Genomic DNA, 19,991 nt, shown 5'->3' with positions numbered 1-19,991 from the left:
GATGTCACCGAATACATTGTATTTTCGGGGTCAGCGCCCCTTCTTCAAGGTACAATCCAAAACTGGAAACAGCAGAGTTACTCTGCTGTTTCCAGTTTTGGATTGTACCTTGAAGAAGGGGCGCTGACCCCGAAAATACAATGTATTCGGTGACATCCATTTACTAAAGATTTTAAATGCAATTGGAGTGCCTTTTTCTTTGGAGGACTATATATATATATATATATATATATATATATATATATATATATATATATACATACAGCATACAGCTGCATCTTTCATCAGTGTTTATTTTATTGCTTGAGGCTGTTTTGGCTATAATAATAAATTGTCCAGCTTATTTCTGATGTTTAGGTTTTAAAATGGGTAGAAGAAGCTGTTCAGGCTTCCAAGGTCAACCTTGTGTCCACAGACCACTTGACCGGGACATCATACACCTGGGAAATTCCATTTGACCCAAGCCTTAAAGAAGTCACTGTGTCACTGAGTGGGCCCTCTCCAGACATCACTCTCCATGATCCATTAGGTGAGTTTTGTTATAGTGTTTCACTGATTAATGTGTTTTTTACAAAAGTTTTTTATTTTATTTAAAAATATATAGATCTATCCGCAATGGAATAGTGTATGGTGAGACAACACTTTTTTTAACATCCCTATTTCATACTATATTGTACTGCTTAATATTTATGAAATATTCTTACATATATATTGAGGATAAAGAAGACCAAACACCAGTGGGACCATCCTCTGATTGCCCAGCCCACCAACTGGATGTGCCGATCAGTGGGTAGCAATTAACAGTGATTTGTTGGGAGATCAGGGATATTAAAAGCATGTTAAAAAGTCCAGATTCCGCATTCCCCACCCAGACTGAGGGATTGGGATATTTACACATGTTAAGTATCCCCCAGCATGACCGTCATTGCCGCGATACATCATATATTGTATGGGCACCATAAGACTTACAAGCTTATTAATGAATAGTTGCGGGTGTTTTGGGGAAGATACACGCAGGGGTGTTGTAAGAGAGGAGGGCCTCACTCCTCAGTAGCTGGCAGCATTATAGAGTCTAAGTACTAGGGGCTCACACTATAATATGCATATGCAGAGTCCTAGAGGAAATTGGCACTGCGGCCATTTTCAGAGCAATTTCTCTATTCGTTCACAAAATGCAAGTATAATGGCTACTGCACCATTTTTTCCAGAATGTATGTATAGGGGACATCAGCAGACAATCATACCTCCCAACATTGCAAACCCATAGATCGGGAGGCTGAACAGGGATGAAGAGGGCATGGCCTCATGACCAAAAGCCATTTCTGCTCCTATGGGGGCATGGCCAGCACTGTGTAAGCTGATGACCAAGCAGTAAAAGCAGCCTTCATAGCAGCTTGGTCCCAGTAGCTATTACCAAGGATGTAGCAAGGTCAGAATGAGTGGAGCTTGAGCTCCAGGCGCTGGCGGGTACAGAAAGCGACAGCTTCAAAAAAGTAATGAAACACATTTTGTAACCTTGTAAGTCAACCAGAATAGGGGCCCTTATCTCTTCACCAGGCTTTATACTGTGCATCTGTCCTATTTATACAGTACATTGCACAAGTAATATGTACTGTAGATTGCATAAAAGCTTATATCATAGTGACTGTGTTTGTGACTGGGCAAGGACCTTAAAATTACATGCTGCCAATTGCAAAGAAGCAATTTATTCTGATCATGCAGCATACCTCCCAACTTTCAGGGAGACGGAGGAGGGACAGAGTGTTGCGGGGGCGTGGCCTATACTCACGGCTCCCCGCGAGGCCACGCCCCGTTTTGACGCTATACGGGCATGACCCAGAGGCTCTATGAGCCTCTAGCCGTGCACCCAGCTCCCTGGCTGCGGGAATAGATGCTGTGCGCATGCGCACAGCGCTTATTCACCGCTGCTCAGCAGCCGACAGGGGGGACTCCCAACAGCCCCCCCCCCCTTCACCGCGGGACACTGCCGGCCGTGGGTGGGACGTGGGAATGTCCCCGAAAACCGGGACATTCCCGCGGTTTTCAGGACTGTTGGGAGGAGGAAGGGTTAATAGCATATATGCTAAAATAGAATGTATTATTGCAGAATTAACAGAAAATAATCTCTAAATGTATTGTAAATACCTTAACTGTCTAGCTCTGGTATTGCCATATTGAAATGAACTTTAGAAATCATTTCTGTGCACAGTTGGATGTGTGTGGAGCTGCCAAGATTTTTATTTAGTTTAATTCTGAGTTGGTGTCGGGCTGGATTTTGAATGGGAAAACTATTTCTCTGTCTCCTGGAAAAGCATTTAACGTTACATGATTACTAGGGACTTGGTGAAACACACTCTCATTTCCCTAAACTGTTTAATCTGGCACATACTGTAACAATAGCAACACAGAGATTTAATATACATGTTGCCTACGACAGATATTCACATAGGTTGAACATGTTATATGCAAATGAGATACATGCAGTGGTGCAAGTAGAAAAAAATGTCTTAGTGGTACCGTGCCGTGAAAAATGGGCGTGGTTGGGGGCGTGTCATGGGTGTGGCCATATGACACGAGGGGGGTGACTACATGACAAAACTTTAAAACACAATGACATTTTTGCCCCCACAGTGCCAGATATCATTTACCCCCACAGTGCCACACATATATGTCCCCACAGTGCTAAGTATGCCCTCACAGTGCCACACATATGCCCACAGTGCCAAGTATGCCCACAGTGCCCCCAGAGTGCTAGGTATGCCCCCGAGCCACACATAAGTGCCCCCACAGTGTCACACATTTGCCCCTTGTGCCAGATATGCCCCCATAGTGCTAGATATGCCCCTAGTGCCAGGTATGCCCCCACAGAGCTAAGTATGCCTCCAGTGCCACACATATGCCCCCACAGTGCTAAGTATGCCCCCACAGTGCCAAGTCTGCCCCCACAGTGCTAAGTATGCCGCCACAATGCCACACATATGCCCACCACGGTGCTAGTTATGCCCCCATTGCCAGATATGCCCCACAATGCCACACATATGCTCCCCACACTGCTAGTTATGCTCCCAGTGCCAGATATGCCCCCACAATGCCACACATGCCCCCACAGTGCCACATATATGCCCCCACAGTGCCAGAAGCCAGCAGCAGCACAAGTAACTCACCCTTCTGACATTTTCTCTCCTCTCCTCCCCCCGCCGCCGCTGCTTCTTCTTCCAGTGACAGGGGACGGGACAGGGGAGCGCTTTGTGCGTCTCTCCTTCCCCAGCTTTGCTGTGTCCGGGCCGCCAGCCAATCATACCTTGCGGGCTGGAAAGATGCGCGATGCGCTCCCCTCCCCTCGGCTCCCTTACCATCGCCAAAGAATCAGCTGTGGTGGGGCAGCAGAGGCCACGCCCCCGACACTTAGATATGCGCGCATGCGCATTAAACATTTTGGAGGGCATTTGTTATAGCGGTATGGGGTACCGGCATAATATGTTTTACCGGTACGCCGTACCACCCCCTACCTCCATACTTACAGCCTTGGATACAGGGAGAATGCCATAATGTGTACATAATCCATGCAGTAGCATTGTTGCACTCTGCGTGCCTTTCTCATAGCTCCCAATTAACTCCTTGATATATTTCTTATATTTCTAATGTGGGGGCATTATTGTATTTAATCTTTAAAGAACCCCTACCTGTTCCATCAAAACTATAGAAAACAGTACAATTCTTTATTTATGACTTTATAGGATTGCTCAGATTGTACAGTATTTGGCCATTGTTGTAGAATGTTGTAAGCAGAAAGGTCAGTGGCCAACTGTAATAGCCTCCATATTCCGTAGCCATGCAGGAAGCCAGCCGATCTACAAGAGTTTTTAAAGGGGCAATCATTTACAAGGTATGGTTTTGCCTTGTAATGGTTGCCCCTCTGAGTTCAGCTGGCATCCTGCCCGGCTGCTAAACTCGAAGGCTATTACCACTTTTTTTTGGGCCACTGATGACTTTGTTTTTCGGGACTTTTCTTGTATAGTGAAGTGGTTGTCAGGCCATGATAGTAATTAGTATTGGCTACATTTTCAGTAGCCTGCCCATTCTCAGGTTCTTGGTGAACCTTATTGTGTTTGAACCAGATCATGATAGCCACATGTAGTAGGTTCACGTCTGTCAGTACTATTAGCTCTCAATCTAGTCCTGCACTGAGATTTTTTTTAAGAGCAAAGCATGTTCTACTGGTCCCATAGGTATGGCTCATTGGGGTGCCAGATGACTGCCCGACAGGGGGGATCCAAAAGGTCAGTACCCCGACCTTGGAATCCTGACTGCTGGTGCCCCAACAGGGGCTATTCCCCTTGTGGAAGTCCACGACCCCCATAGAGGGAGAATAGAACCTTTGAATAGAACCTTTGGTGGGTTCATCGAGCCCGCAAGGAACTACTTTGCACTTTCCCCCCTGTCGGAGCGCCGGCACTTGGGATTACAATGTCAGGATACTGATTGTCTGGATACCCCATGTCGGACTGCCATACCACACCTGGCTCATTGTATGTGGATTAATCAACAGCAAACAAGCATGCTACGAAAACAGCAGCGTCTATATGCCCAGCAAACATCCCAATTTGCATATTAGCCACCTACCAGTCACTGCCTAGGAATGCCCATGACTTTTCCACCATCATCTGATAATGTCTAAATTGATAGCAACAGCAGCTTTGTGGAAATTATCTCTCAGCTATGTGAACATCTGCTTTGTTGTGGATTGTATGCAGTTCGGAATCAGACCCAATGGCCCACCATTTGGATATGATACTAAACAGGCTGCTTACTTATGTGCTGTACACACTGTTCTATTATGCATCCAAACATCCAATTTATCGTGTCTGGTCTGATTATTATAAAATCTATACATAGCACCCAGAGCTACAAGTGTTTCTAAAGTAGTTAGATTTGTTCATCTGATATAAACCGCTGCAGCCTGATGTGCCAATATCAGTCCACAAATATATTGTGTACAGAGATCAGCCCAATACAGCGGATTTAAAACATTAGCTAAATCTTGTCGGAATTTAGTTATATAGATATTTCAGAAATGTGTACACTATTAAGGTTGACATGCATTAGGTTGACCACTGAAGGACAACTGGATCAAAAGGTTGACACATGCATTATGTCGACATTGGGAAGGTCAACAGTCAAAAGGTAAAGATGGGTTTTTCACATTTGTTATGAGCCAACATGTGCTGACAGGTGGTATTTCATGACCTACCATCCACTAGGTTATGGAGGGAGAATAAAATAGTGTGCCGAGCGCAGTGAGTCACCGAGCTCGAAGCATGGGGAGCGCAGCGGGGTGTGGTATAACACACCAACAGTCGGGTTTCCGTCATTAGCCCGACTTCGGAATCCCGACTGCACTGTGCCACTGCAGGCACAGTGGCTCGCTACGCTCGGCACCTATTTTATTCGTCGTGGACCCCCACAAAGTAGAATAGCCGCTGCCCGTGTATCGGGCTTTTAGCAGTCGGGATTCTGACGGGGTAATGACTGCCGGAATCCCGACTGCCGGTGAGTCCTCCGGCACTCATGCAGCGAGCTATACGATGGAACACAGTGCAGTTTTGTTGACATGTCGGGGGACATTTACCAAAATGGATTCGTAGAAAAAAGGTGTATTCGTAGGGAGAAATACACCTTTTTTTTACGAATTTGTATTTTCGGGATTTACAATCCCAAAAATACAACAATTCGTAGTCCTAAAGATGGAACATTCGTATTTGTATTTACAAATACGAATGTCCTACACCATCGATAGGATACGACAGAAATCACCATTCAAAAGAATGGTGGTTTCTGATTTACTAAGCAGCCGTACTGACAATACGGCTGCTAAGTGGTGTGAAACACCCACGCAAATACGACAGGAAAATAGAACACCATTTTCCTGTTCTATTTGCTTTAAGCCTGCACGGATCAGTCAGATCCGTGCAGGCTTCAGTGTAAAAAAAATAGAAAAATTAAATAAATAAAAAAAAAAAACGGCGTGGGGTCCCCCCCACAGCCGAAACCAGCACCAGGCTGAAGGAGCCGGGGCCGGTAATTAAAAATCAGGGAACCCGACAAATAGGGGATCCCCGATTTTTAACAACCAGCCCCAGGCTATAGGTCCGGGGCTGGTTCCCAAAATACGGGGGACAAAATGACTAGGGGTCCCCCGTATTTTAAGAACCAGCCCCAGGCACAACCAGCCAGCAGGGTAATGTCACAGCCGGGGGACACTTATAATATAAGGTCCCGCGGCCAAAACATTAACCCTACCGACCAATCAGGAGCCGCTAGGCCACTCTGTAGCTCAAATTGGGGTATGTCCCTCTAATCAGAGCTTATTGTTACTAAGTTAATACATATATTAACTTAACAGCAGAGCTTTGTGGTGGACAATCCTTTTCAGAAAGTGTAAGAGTCTTACTAACAGAGTCCTGTTTCATACTGAAGTCTAGGCTTGGCACTCCACCACTGCCATGTCATAATTCCTGTTACTGAATCCTCAGTAAACGCTTCTGAATACTGACTTCCCATCTAGAAATGTGTGAATTCAGCAAACCGAAAGGTTATACTTGCAGCACTGAGTTTAAATATAGAAGTTCTGTAGAAAGGGTTTAATTTTGCACAAATTCTGCCTGGGAGAAATAACTTGAGTATATCCTACTTTGTGACCCGGCCAACCAGTTAAATTGGTGGTCCTGGTGATCAAGCCAACTTTGGGCGAAATGCACTTCCAGCAAGTGTCCAGTCTATGCACTGACTGGTCCACACTCCACCCCTGGTAAATATGTATTTATCCAACTTTATGAAATATGTTTTGAATTATCCCTTATCTCTACTGTAGTCTTATGCAATGTTTTTACATTTCTTCCCTTAATAATACGCTTGTTTTTCTAAATATTGCTGTGAGCTTGTGAAACAAGTATACTGAATGCAGGTCACATAACTATCGTATTTTGTTAGCACTCTGTGAGAGTGCAATGTCTGGTGATCACCCCACCCTTGCCTAATGTCATTAGTGGAACCACCTAGTGACACCACACTGGATACGTCCAAACTCGTCTGATCTTGGAAGCAATGCTCTGTTGGGCCTGGCTAGTACTTGGATGGATGAACAATTTTCTTGCGGGTTTAGTAAGTTAGTTGATACCATATTTTAATATATATATCAATAAAATAAATAATAGTGCCCCAAAATCAGAGTGGATTTACAAACACTCCACGAACTGCTGGGAAGTCCCAAAGCTCTTGCAGATCTGGCACAGTTTATGTGTATGACTGTGCAAGTTCTTGTCTCACCACTGCAGGTTTATCAGAGTTTTGTCCATCCCCAAACTCTTCTAGGTACTGTGGCATGTGAGTGGGACAGCACGTAGTGTACCTCCCAATTGTCCCGATATTAGAGGGACAGTCCTACTAATTGGAAATTGTCACTTCATCGCACCCATTGGTTGCAGTGTCCCGGCGCAGGCAGGGTAAAGATTGAGGGAAGCTAGTGATCACTGATCAGATGCACATGCGTACAGTGCTGCTCAGGGAGCTCTGGGAACAACTTCAAAATTATAAAAAAAGGCAGTCATGGCACTAGGCCACACCCTCCACACATGGCCACACCCAGTCTGCTGAGGTCCCACTCCCTTCTTAGCAGCAGATGCACCTCTGGTGCGGGCAGGTGACGACTCATCAGAGTTAGGAGGGATGCATCAGGACAGGCACAGAGACACAGGACTGTCCTGCTGAAATCAGTGCAGTTGGGAGGTGTGCTCAGATTGCTTTTATATACAGTAATATACCATTTGCTGTTTCTTTTATAATCTAAACTCTAGGGTGCTGCTATGAATACAGTCTAGAGTAGCCCAGGTCTCCACTTGCACTTGATGGGCTGGACTGTTGCACTAGCTTACTGGAAATATGTTGTTGTTCAATATGTATAAAAATAAATTTTGCCTTTTATTTTCAGGAAGGCAGATGAAGCTAGAAACAGGTCTTAATGAGTTATTGAATATATTTAATTCGGCCAAAGTACTAAATGTTAAAGAACCGGTGCCTGGTGTGTGGAAAATTAAGGTAAGATTTCTTATGATCGTACATTATGACATATATTATTTTAATTATAATTTGTAATATATTTTATTATATAGAAAAAAATAATATTTACTAAAACTGTATTAAAAAAATTGTTACATTGAATAAGTCAATGTGGTAATACCTAGACATATTGGCCATAGTTCAGATGAAAACACAGATTTCCACTACACAAAGTTATTTTCTATTATTAATTAATAGACCTCCGTGGACACATTTTCTTCTTAGGGAAAAGGCTAAAATAGCCAACACAGAGGATTATTCACACCTGATCGCACAGCTGCAAATTCAAGGGCCAGGCGAATATCGATAGTCTTTGCATGTGTATGGCCTGTAGTACGCATGCGCAAGGCCATCCTGCAATAAAATCCTGCTACTGTGTTGATCGTTGGCCATATGCAAGTTGATTGACAGGAAGCTGGCATTTGTGGGTGGTAACTGGGGGTTTTCTGGGAGTGTCAGGGAAATGCAGGTGTGCCCGGACGTATGAAGGGAGAGTGATGTCAGCTCCAGCCATGATCCAACTGCTTCTACCAGAGCTTCTGAGTAGGTTCTGGGCTACACACAGACTCCACACACTGGGAAAATTATTAGATGGTGAACGGCTAATTATCCCTAACCATGCTAAGCAATTTGCAGGCTTGCACAGGGTGGGATTTCACTCTGGCTCTGTAGTGATTGCATTATTGCAGGACTCTGCAATTTAGCAGCCCAGCCATCAGGTCTGAATAACCCCCAGGGTCATAGCAACACTGGCGAAACTAGGGCCGAGTGGTGGCAGGGGGGAGCAGCTCCGTAGTGGTGCAGAGTCCCGGCACTGTAACCTGTGGGAGCCGGAGGATGGATACAGGGGGAGTCGAGGTGGTAACTGGGCAGCGCGAAGCGCCCTGTGGCTTTGGGTGCAGCGGTGGAATGGGCAGTCCACAGTGTGGGAAGTGCTGAGTGAGTGGACACTGCGGCAGAATTTGAAAATTCAAAAGATAGGCCAGCCGCTGATTGGCTAAGAGTGCTTTGTCTCTCTCAGCCAATCAGTGGCCTATCTTTTGAATTTTCAAATTCTGCGGCCGTTGTCACAGGGTCCACTCACTCAGCACTTCCCGGACACTGCGAGCTTCCCACTCTGCCACTGCACCCACAGCCCCCGGGCGCTTCACTCTATATGACATCGTATAAGTGTACCTCTTGTACTTCGGGCACAGTGCACCGCTGCACTTGGCACACTTTTCCATTTTCCCTCTACGCCCACTGGGATGAACAAGTCTTTTTTCAACAACTTTTTTCATGTGTCGACTGATAGTGTCCGATCAATTGAGTTTTAATCTACCTTAATATGAAGTGATCATCATTTAGTCATCACAGTCTACCTACAGTATGTCAGGGGTGGCCAATCCTGTCCTCAAGATCTACCAACGGTGCCTGTTTTCCAGGCAACCTGTGGATCTATAGTAGGAATGAATGCAGCATGTTTTAAAATGTGACAGTTAGTAATGACTACAGCTGGGCACCAGCTAGGTAACCTGGAAAACGTGGACCATTGGTTGATCTCAAGGACCGGTTTGGCCACCCCTGACCTACTTATTATTGCTGATCATCTAGTCATCCCATCATAAATACTTACACCCAGGGATGCCAAGAAAGGAGGGGGGTACTAATTTCCCAGGCCCAGGCCTGACAGAGGGGCCCAGTGGGGGTCCTGGTCCTCCCCCATTACCTAGCAGCAGCAGCTACAGCAGCCCTTCTCAACCCAACACATACTGCTGTGAGCTGGGCTGCAGTGTGGCCAGGGAGGCGCTTAAAGTAGTATTTTTTCTGTATTTCTTTTTAAGGGTGCATGGCCATGCCTACTGTAATTAGACCACCCCCCCTGAGAAATAACTGGGCCCAGACAGGCTCTCTTCTGCCTTACTTGAACCAGAATAAATATACCTCATCAGACACTGTCCCCACAAACACGAGTTCAGTGTGCTCCAGTGACCTCACAGACACTAGACCTCAATGCAGTAGTAGTACGTTTATTTATAAGGCACCACAAAGTGTCCGCAGCGCCGTACATAGCAAAATAAAAACAAATTACATAGTAACGTACAGGGTGTGTTGATAAAATACTGCATAAATAGGGGTAAAGCTGGTAGAACTAAAATCAGCATCAGTTTAGAATTAGGTGTCGAATGAGACTGAAGATGAAGTAGAGGAAGGGAAGAACAGGACAGGAGCACAGGTGAGGTAAAGAGGTATGGTGAGTACGTGAGGAAGGAGGGCACTACTCATAAGAGTTAACATACTAAAAGGAAGTGGGTGGACGAATGAAAAACAATAGGATAAGTAGGAACGGATGGGAACGGAGGCAGGATAGGAGGATGAAAAGAGGTTAGGAGGAGGGATAGGCTAGTCGAAAAAAGTGGGTTTTGAGGGAGCGCTTGAAGGAGGTAAGGGAATTAGAAAGCTTGATGGGTGGCGGGAGGTTGTTCCAGTGCAGGGGGGCAGTGCGAGAGAAGTCTTGGACACGGGAGTGGGAGGAGGTGATTAGGTGAGAGGTCAGTCGGTGGTCAGCGATGAAGCGAAGAGGACAGGAGGGAGTGTGGATAGAGATCAGTGAAGAGAGGTAAGGAGCAGTGGAGGAGGAGAGAGCCTTGTAGGTGGTGGTAAGGAGTTTAAAGAGAACTCGGAAAGGAATGGGGAGCCAGTGAAGAGATAGACAGGGGGAGATAGCAGCGTTGGATTGGAGAGGTGCGAGATGGGTGAGAGGTAGCCCAGAGAGAAGGATGTTGCAGTAGTCAAGGCGGGAGATGACAAGAGAATTTTGGTCGCGTCAGTGGAGAGGAATGGTCTGATGCGCAAGATATGGCCCTCTCCTCTTCTCCCTCTACACCACCTCTCTGGGCACCCTCATCAGCTCCTATTGTTTTCATTACCACCTTTATGCTGATTATACCCTAATCTATCTCTCCTCCCCCGACCTATCCCCATCACTCCTGTCCAAGATCTCCAAATGCCTCACTGCCATCTCAGCCTGGATGACCCAACGCTTCCTGAAACTAAACATGGCTAAAACTGAACTTCTAATCTTCCATCCCCCGAAACCGAGATCACCTCCACCGACCAAACGCGCTGCCTCGGTGTCATCATTGACTCCTCCCTCTCTTTCACCCCCCACATTCGTGCTCTTTCACAGTCTTGCCGCTTTCACCTACGCAACATCTCACGCATCAGACCATTCCTCTCCACTGACGCGACCAAAGTTCTCATTCACTCTCTTGTCATCTCCCGCCTTGACTACTGTAACATCCTTCTCTCTGGGCTACCTCTCACCCGCCTCGCACCTCTCCAAACCATTCTTAATGCTGCTGCTAGGCTCATCTTCCTCTCCCGCCGCTCTACCTCCACCTCCCCCCTCTGTCTATCTCTTCACTGGCTCCCCATTCCTTTCCGAGTTCTCTTTAAACTCCTCACCACCACCTACAAGGCTCTCTCCTCCTCCACCGCTCCTTACCTCTCTTCACTGATCTCTATCCACACTCCCTCCCATCCTCTTCGCTCCATCGCTGACCGCCGACTGACCTCTCACCTAATCACCTCCTCCCACTCCCGTGTCCAAGACTTCTCTCGTGCTGCCCCCCTGCACTGGAACAACCTCCCGCCACCCATCAGGCTTTCTGATTCCCTTACCTCCTTCAAGCGCTCCCTCAAAACCCTCTTTTTTCGACTAGCCTATCCCTCCTCCTAACCTCTTTTGATCCTCCTATCCTGCCTCCGTTCCCCTCCGTTCCTACTTATCCTGTGGTTTTTCGTTCGTCCACCCACCTATTTTTAGTATGTTAACTCTTATGAGTAGGGTCCTCCTGCCTCACGTACTCACCCTACCTCTTTACCTCACCTGTCCTCCTGTCCTGTTCTTCCCTTCCTCTACTTCATCTTCAGTCTCCTCGACAATTTTGACACCTACTCCTGAACTGATGCTGATTTTATTTCTACCAGCTATACCCCTATTTATACTGTATTTTTCAACACACCCTGTACGTTACCTTGTCATTTGTTTTTTGTTTGCTATGTACGGCGCTGCAGACACTTTGCGGCGCCTTATAACTAAACGTACTACTACTACTACTACTACCAAGAATGACAGATGGCAGGTCAGAGGAGAGGAAGTGTGGAAGCCAGGCGGCGAAGTTGTCAAGAAATTGGGAGATAGGGCCAGGGGGTGGTAGATTGCAGCGACACGGAGGTGGTAGGGGTAGTATAGACGGATAGAGTGAGACTCAAAGGAGGAGAAAAGGAGTGAGGGTTCAGGGTGAATGACACTGTAGGTGCAGGAGGCTGAGAGGAGAAAACCCACGCCGCCACCTTAGTGACCATCAGGCCTGGGGGTGTGAGAGAAAGAGAGGCCACCGTGGGAGAGAGCGGCTGGAGAGACAGAATCAGAGGTGGAGAGCCAGGTCTCGTGATAGCAAGGAGGTGGAATGCGCTAGAGATGAATAGGTCATGGATGGCAGGGAGTTTGTTGCAGATGGATCGGGCATTCCATAGGGCACAGGAAAGAGGGGGGGTGGGTTGTTTATTTATGTGGATAAGGTTTTTGGGATTGCAGAAGCGAGGGGGGGTCGTTGGGAGGGTGGGGGTGTGGGGGTGCGGGGGCGAGTGGTCAGGATAGGTATGGGATGGGAGATGGGAGGAGCGGTAGGAGAAAGTGAAGTTGAGAGATTAATAGCCATGAGGACCAGAAGTGAGAGGGTAGGTTAGTGAAAGCAGACAGAGAGCAGGGATTTGGGAAGACAGAAATATGAATATGAACATTTAGACTGTGTTCAAACTCACCTTTTTCAGTATTCTAACTCACCTGCTTCAGTTTCCAACTCACAAGTCACTTAAGTATTCAAGCTTCACTTTAGTCTGCAAGCTTCCCTCTCAATGAGCAACATTGTAAAGGTGCATATACAACACAGTGCGATAAAATGAGCAATAAGGTAAATACTATAATATAACTATTTCTGCTGAAAACTCTGAAAAATACCTACTATAATTATAATACTTTAATTTCCTATTTAAAGGAAACTTAAAATGTGACATTATTTGTATGGTTCTATTCAGAGGTTCAAAGGTTTTCTGTTCTTTCAGACATCAAGTAATGGACGTCATTCAGTGAGAATCACAGGTGTCAGTACAATTGACTTTCGTGCAGGGTTTTCCAACAGACCTACATTAGATTTCAGTACAACATCCAGCAGACCTATACAAGGTTGGTTATTGTTCCTAAGCATGTAATGACCTAAGGTTATAGTGAGATATTTGCTATGTAAGTTTTTGAATATTTTAAATTTTCTAAAAACCATACTGTGGCAACAGTAATACAAGTCAACAGACCACCATAAAATATTCCCATAACACTTGTCACCTGCCAACAAACTCGTCATCAGTCACCCCGCCCCAACACAAGATCATCTATTTATATCTTCTCCCAAACTCCCACTAGCTAAATAATCACACCCATGTGATCCACCTGTGAAGCTGTGCTGCAGTGGCGTACGTTTATCTCATTCACCTGGAGTCAAATTGGAGTTTGGTGCCCCCACCCAAAATATGGTGTGTCAACATTCACCTATGCGTATCATCTCACAGTCCGGCAGCATTGCTTGCTGCAGCGCAGTCTGAGTGGTTCCAGGAAGGAGCCATCCTGTCCCCTATTGCAGATGTTAGCAGGGCTCCTGGTATAAAGCTTATTAGCTACAGGTACACTGTACAGCACAACAAATAATAATAACTGACAAGCGAATTTAAATACATTATATAATATCAATACATAATTAAAACCAATAGCATAATTAAAACAAAATGACAATAATTCGAGATAATGCTCAGGACCAAAAGTGAGCACATCCTATATGATTATAAAAACCTGCACTGGACCAGTTGGCAAAGTTCCCATTGAGCCAGAGTCCAGTTAGATTAAATGCTCTGGGTGCCACTGGAGGTGGGAATCTGGAGATTATCCTAATCGATCCAATGCACAAGTCCTCTGTACCACACTTCTAAATGTCCAGAATACATGATAGCAATGGTACTCCAATAATTAGGGAAAGCAGGGTCCAATGAATGAGCAGGTAAATATCCTATGGAAATATAGATATAAGGTCCTGAGGTCTCACCAAACTTCATCAATACATATTTGTACCTAGTCTTGAACTCAAGATCCAAATGGAATTAAAACATTTATTGGGCAGCTACGTTCATGGACTGTTTTCTCTACTTGTATGGGTCTCTTATAATGGACACTTCACTGCTTAGATTTGCATGTCTTGGTGAAAACACATTTGTAGACACACTTCAGCAAATGTTACACGGTTGTGCTTGTAGAGAAGCATATGTTTGAAACGACTTCATGGTTTTCATTTAGACAATTAACAATTGCCCCTTAAGGAGACTAGACTCCTCTGTCCTTTATTTTTATTTTTTATTTTAATTTATATCGGCTTATATAAAAACAAGTTGAATAAGTATAGACCCTAAAGATCTAAAATCTTTTAAAAACTCGTCTTGTCTTGTCATTCCCCCAACCTCATATCTCCTTCCCACTTTTTTCCCTTTGTGTTTGATGTAATCTAGAAATGATAGTTATTATTTCTCTCTGTTTCTGAAATTAAACTTAAATATATTTGTTTTATAGGAATATTACTTAAATATATTTGTATTTCCATTGTCTTCTAATTGTACTCTTTCCTAATTTGTAATTAATGTGAAAAAACAATAAATATGTTTCTCAAAAAAAAAAAAAAAAACATAATCTAAATCAAATAATATTGTACGAGAACTATAGAAAGCTTGAAATGAAATGTATTAAGCTAGTACTGTAGTTCCAAACTGAAATAGGTTGGACTGTTTCGTGACTTTGGCAGAGTAGCATCAAATGTTTGAAAGAAAAAAAGTACCAATCAGCTTCTGTCATTTTTTAAACACTGGGCCTATGTACTAATGCTAAATCTTGGAGAGAGATCAAGTGGGCGAAGATAATGTACCAACCGGTCAGTGCCAAACTGCAATGTTACAGGCTCTGTTCCAAAAGTGACAGTTAGGCACTGGTTGGTTGGTAATGTATGTCTGTCCACGTTATCTTTCCCCAAGATTTAGTACATAGATATTACAGCCTATAAAATAGTACTTAGAAGCTGATTGGCTGGTGCTTATCTTTCTCTCTTGACTTTATCTCTTAGCTAGGTTGGATACATCTCCTCCTTTATTACTAGTTACACAAAGCTACAAGTCATTTCAAAAACTGATTTTTATGAAGTTGTTGCCAAAGACCGTAAACTGGACATGCACCTTTAATAGCCATAAAGAAGCATTGTGATACCGCACATTTTGGGGTTTATAAATAGATTCTGTGCTTCTGTGACAATGTTAATGAACTCATAGCATTAGATAACATCTGAACCTTTTCTAAAATCTGAATAAATCTTTTTGGCTCCAACAGGAATTCCCACATATGTGCTTTTGAACACAACCGGATTACAACACCCAGCAAGAATCGATCGCCTTGAGTTGTTGAGTACATCAGGACGTGTTCTGGAAACAATTCCAATAAAGTATTATCCAGATAGAATACCCTATGAGATCTGGAATGTAACTGGATTTATACCACCAACAGAAGTGTTTTTCCTCAGAATGACAGGTTATGATAAAAACGATTACCTGTTTCAGCGGGCATCTAGTGTTTCATTCTCTAATATTGTTCCAGGTAATTATTTCACTTTGCATGTGCAGATACCAACTACAACATTACAAATGAAAACAACAAGAGTGAAATTTAATAGGATGAGAGATTCAGAAAGTGCGAGATTTGGTAAGAAATCACACTTTATTTTTTAAAGCGGCAATCATTTACACAGCAAAACCAGTTTGATTTTGCCGTGTAAATGATTGGCGCTTTAAAAAACCCTGGAGATTTCTTACCAAATCTCTCATTTTCTGAAGCTCTCACCCTATTAAATTTCACCCCAGATCTCCAATTCATGGTAAGGTCATTTATTGCCATGCTTTTTTCCAGGAAGAAAATAAGCACATATTTAAGATGCTTCTGTTATCAGATCTGGAGATTACAGATGACTAATATCAGTTTTTATATTAATAAAGTAAACTATCTTGAGCTCTTCCCTTCTCACTGCTATTCTGTTTGGCAGGCGGCCACAAGTAAAATTAGCTTTTTAAGGTTTTGTGAAATGATGAATCTCTCAGCGAAACGTTTAGCGTGACAAGGATGACTAGTCTAACATTGTTTTTAAACCTAATGGAAGTATTATATAAATACTGGCTTTCGCAATCATCTCCTATAAATACTAGTGTATCTATTTTCAATGTGGTAAAAAAAACAATTGTAATATACGGTATGTTTCAGAAATATTATTTAACTGTATTCTCTGTTTTTACAGGAGCTCCAAAAGTGTCAATGCCCAAAGTAACTCCTGGCTACTACCTGCAGCCTGGTCACGTTCCATGCTTTGTAGAAAGTCTTATACCCATAACAGTGCATTTCAGCAAGAATGGCATCAGACTTGGTGCAGACCAAAAATTCCAGTAAGTGTATTACATGTCTTAACAGTGTCAGTATAGAAAAATGTAGCAGATAGATCAAACCTTGTAGGAAACTGGATGCTCCCCTGTGTGTGTATTACAATGAAATCAGAGGAGCAGATAATGGGATGATTCATAGCTGGATGCAAGGAAGTGTTCAGTGGTCGTGGACCCCATGAGGGAGAATAGTCCCTGTAAATCGGGACCCAGACTGCCAGCATTTAACAGTTGAGATTATGATGTTGGAATACTGACCGTCATAATCCCAATTGTCAGGAGGTCATCTGGCACCCCCTGGGAGGAAGGGAATTGGGTGGGGAGGAGCCTGCACTAGAAGTGGAAATAATTGAAAGTAATTATCGAAGGGATAGTAGGTTGGGGAAAAGACTGACAGTAATTAAGAATGAAAAATTTCTAATTTAGCATCACCTACCAGCCTTATGCCCAAGGCTATGACTTTAAGTAAGGGATGGTCAGTGGTGCACCCCCGAGTATGGATGCGTTTGATTGAAGGAACAAAAGAAAAAAGAAACTCGGGTGGGGTGCACTCTTAATCCCCAATCTGAGATTTGCTAAACTGCTGGAAAAAAGATTTTTATATTTTTTTAGATATTTTTTATATGCCAAGTGAACTAATAAAATTTAATGAAGAATAATATTGTGCAAAAATATTAGGTAGTAATTCATATGTTAATTTATGCTGCTGTGGCGATTTTGTATGAATGAATATCATAGAGACTTTTGATATATTGATTTGAACAGAATTTATATACCCTGATGGTAAGACAAAAATAATTGCCTCTCAATTGCGAATTATCTGAAAAAGATTATAATGGGGCTGATAAAGGGGATTAGCTGACCTTCATATATCCTCAATGCCTTTATCATACGGGCATTATAGATTTTTTCTCAATTAAATGAGATAAGGATTATAATCAATAGTCAGCAAAATTAAATCCGAAAAACCAAATGAAGTATATACACCATACACACTATTTACACTTGTGCACCTGCATAGGTTCCCCTCATAGTCCGCTGGCTTATATAGAGCTTATAATCAGAAATGCCCTATAATATCATCAGCACAATTATATCAATTGGAGAAATGTTAATTGTACAACGATATCCCAATTTGGCAACAATGTGTGTATGCAGCAAACAAGCCACTCAATCCTGCACATATATTGCAAAGGATGTCTCTTTCATACATGCAGTATCAATCACTCAAAACCACATTAAGTATGAGAACTCCTCAATGAGGCAATAAGCCACAAAAGTGGGAGACACAATATAGATGGATATAAGAGTAGCTAATTAACAATTAAATGCACGTGAAATCACCTTGGCAGGCTCAACACAGAGCGGTATATAGTTATAAAGGGTGCTTAAATGGTTAATACACCTATACCTTTAAATGGTATCGCTGTCTAAAGAGAATTTCACAGACGCATATGTTGTATTTATAAGAATGCCGCAAATTACATGGATGCAAAGGTGCTTGCTAACAACAATTAAGAGCCATGTCAGGGACAAGGGGGATAACAGGTGCACAATTTAAGCATGAGAATAGAAAGTGTTAAAACAATCAATCAAAAAAATCAATCAAAATTGCCTGTAACAGAAGCTGAGCCGGCACCAGAGGCGCACGGCCGCTTTGCAGGCAAAGGTTTTTACGTTACCAGCCCCGAATCTCTGGGGCGCAGGGATAGACAGGAGCGCTTGTATCGTATTGATGCTCCGATCTGGTAGTCGCTCCACGTCCCTGACCGCCTGTACGGACGCACGTTTCGCAAAGAAAGCTTGATCACCTGGCAGCGTCTGGGAGGATGCAGCATCATTAATGGGCTGCTAGTGTCCTTACGATGTTTGATGATTACACTGTTCTACCTTGGTTTATACAGTTAATAAGACTATAAGCAAGCCCAGTATTTTCAGTCTTTTATTGGCCACTGTACAATTGTGTTGATTCAGAGGTAGCAATATAAAATCTCTAATTATTAATTTGCCAATTTACTCTCAATTACAGTACTCTCAAGAAGAACAACTCACACTCTGGGGGAAGTTTACTAAAATGGGAATTCTAGTTCACATGGGATGTTGCTATGGGCAACCAACCAAAATCTACTTTTTATTAATTTAGCACCTTCTAGAAGATAATAGATAGTATCTGATCCATGTGAAATAGAACTGCCATCTTAGTAAATTTCCCCCTCTGGCTCTAAAAAAGCAGCTAATTGCGTTTAATGTACTTTATCATATGTCCTGATCGATGTATCGTATTCAGTACCATATGCTCTTTGTATATAGAGGGCACATCCTGTTGACACCTAGAAAGAGTAATCGGGCATTTATTACTATTATCAGCCAAGTGGCAATAAAGGAAATAACATGATTGCCATTTCGGAGCTTTCGTGTAATATGCAAGTTTGTGTATTTATAAAAAAAAATCTTCTTAAACACTTCTCCTCCTATAGTATATTTGTGTACATCAGAACATTGTCACTATATGTAAAGTGTGACCTAACCACGTATTAGAGAGCCCACTGTTAGGATATTGCAGAATAGCAGCATTCTTACAGAAGATCTGTTTAATGATAGGAACTTGAAGCAGACACATTAATGTAGTTTGTTTTATTTGCAGAGAATCCATCAATGCAAGCTGGGAAATAGCCAATGTTTCATCCCATGATGAAGGGTTCTTTGAATGTGTTGCTACTAGCACAGCAGGCAGCGCACGAGCTCAGACATTTTTTGATGTAAATGGTAAGTAACAGTGCAAAGTGCATTTCTCATGCAATTTATGGCGAAGTATGATTTCTTCTGTTTTATTTGCATTGGTCCCTTATACTCTCTCTGCTTGTTACGCCCCTGGTGAAGTCGTTAGATAACGGCTACGTTCTACAGGTGAACCTGCTAGCCCAGTGTTATATTATGCTATACTGGTTAGATGCCACATGCTGTAGCTATCCTTAAAGGAATTCCTCCTTGGAGAGATTGTACTGAGGTTTAGATGCTCCAACTGGTGGAATTTCCTCCATCATTCTAGGGAACGTTTTGATGGATGCATTAGTGGATGTGGGTTTGAATGTGAAATTTGAAGTTTTTGCAATCCGATTGGCTCTTGTCTGGAGATACCAGTGTCGTCTACCTGTCCAAAATGTTCCTTTAGTTTTAGCTGTCTTTTAAACCGGAAATTATACATTTTATGTTGGAAGCTATTAAATGGATTGGTTGGGACAAATGATAGTCCTTTACTCAGCAAGGTGGCTTCCACTGGAGTGAGTGCCGTGGATGATAAATTAAAGATGGTGTCTATTTAC

The 19,991-nt window shown here is 43.3% G+C and overlaps 1 protein-coding gene across 1 annotated transcript in view; it reads left to right on the top strand.

Annotated features, from left to right (window-relative positions):
• Window positions 1-19,991, top strand: part of HMCN1 (hemicentin 1) — a 362,739-nt gene that overhangs the window by 49,655 nt on the left and 293,093 nt on the right. The window contains 6 exon segments of the mRNA XM_083156769.1: window positions 358-529; window positions 7,988-8,094; window positions 13,225-13,345; window positions 15,575-15,838; window positions 16,530-16,674; window positions 19,313-19,434. Coding sequence (XP_083012895.1) covers window positions 358-529; window positions 7,988-8,094; window positions 13,225-13,345; window positions 15,575-15,838; window positions 16,530-16,674; window positions 19,313-19,434 — 931 coding nt within the window.

This window comes from Crinia signifera, chromosome 8 (assembly GCF_055691185.1).
Source record: "Crinia signifera chromosome 8, ASM5569118v1, whole genome shotgun sequence".
Lineage (NCBI taxonomy): Eukaryota > Metazoa > Chordata > Amphibia > Anura > Myobatrachidae > Crinia > Crinia signifera.
The sequence above is the reverse complement of the archived record's forward strand: the minus strand, read 5'-3'. Positions and strand labels throughout refer to the sequence as shown.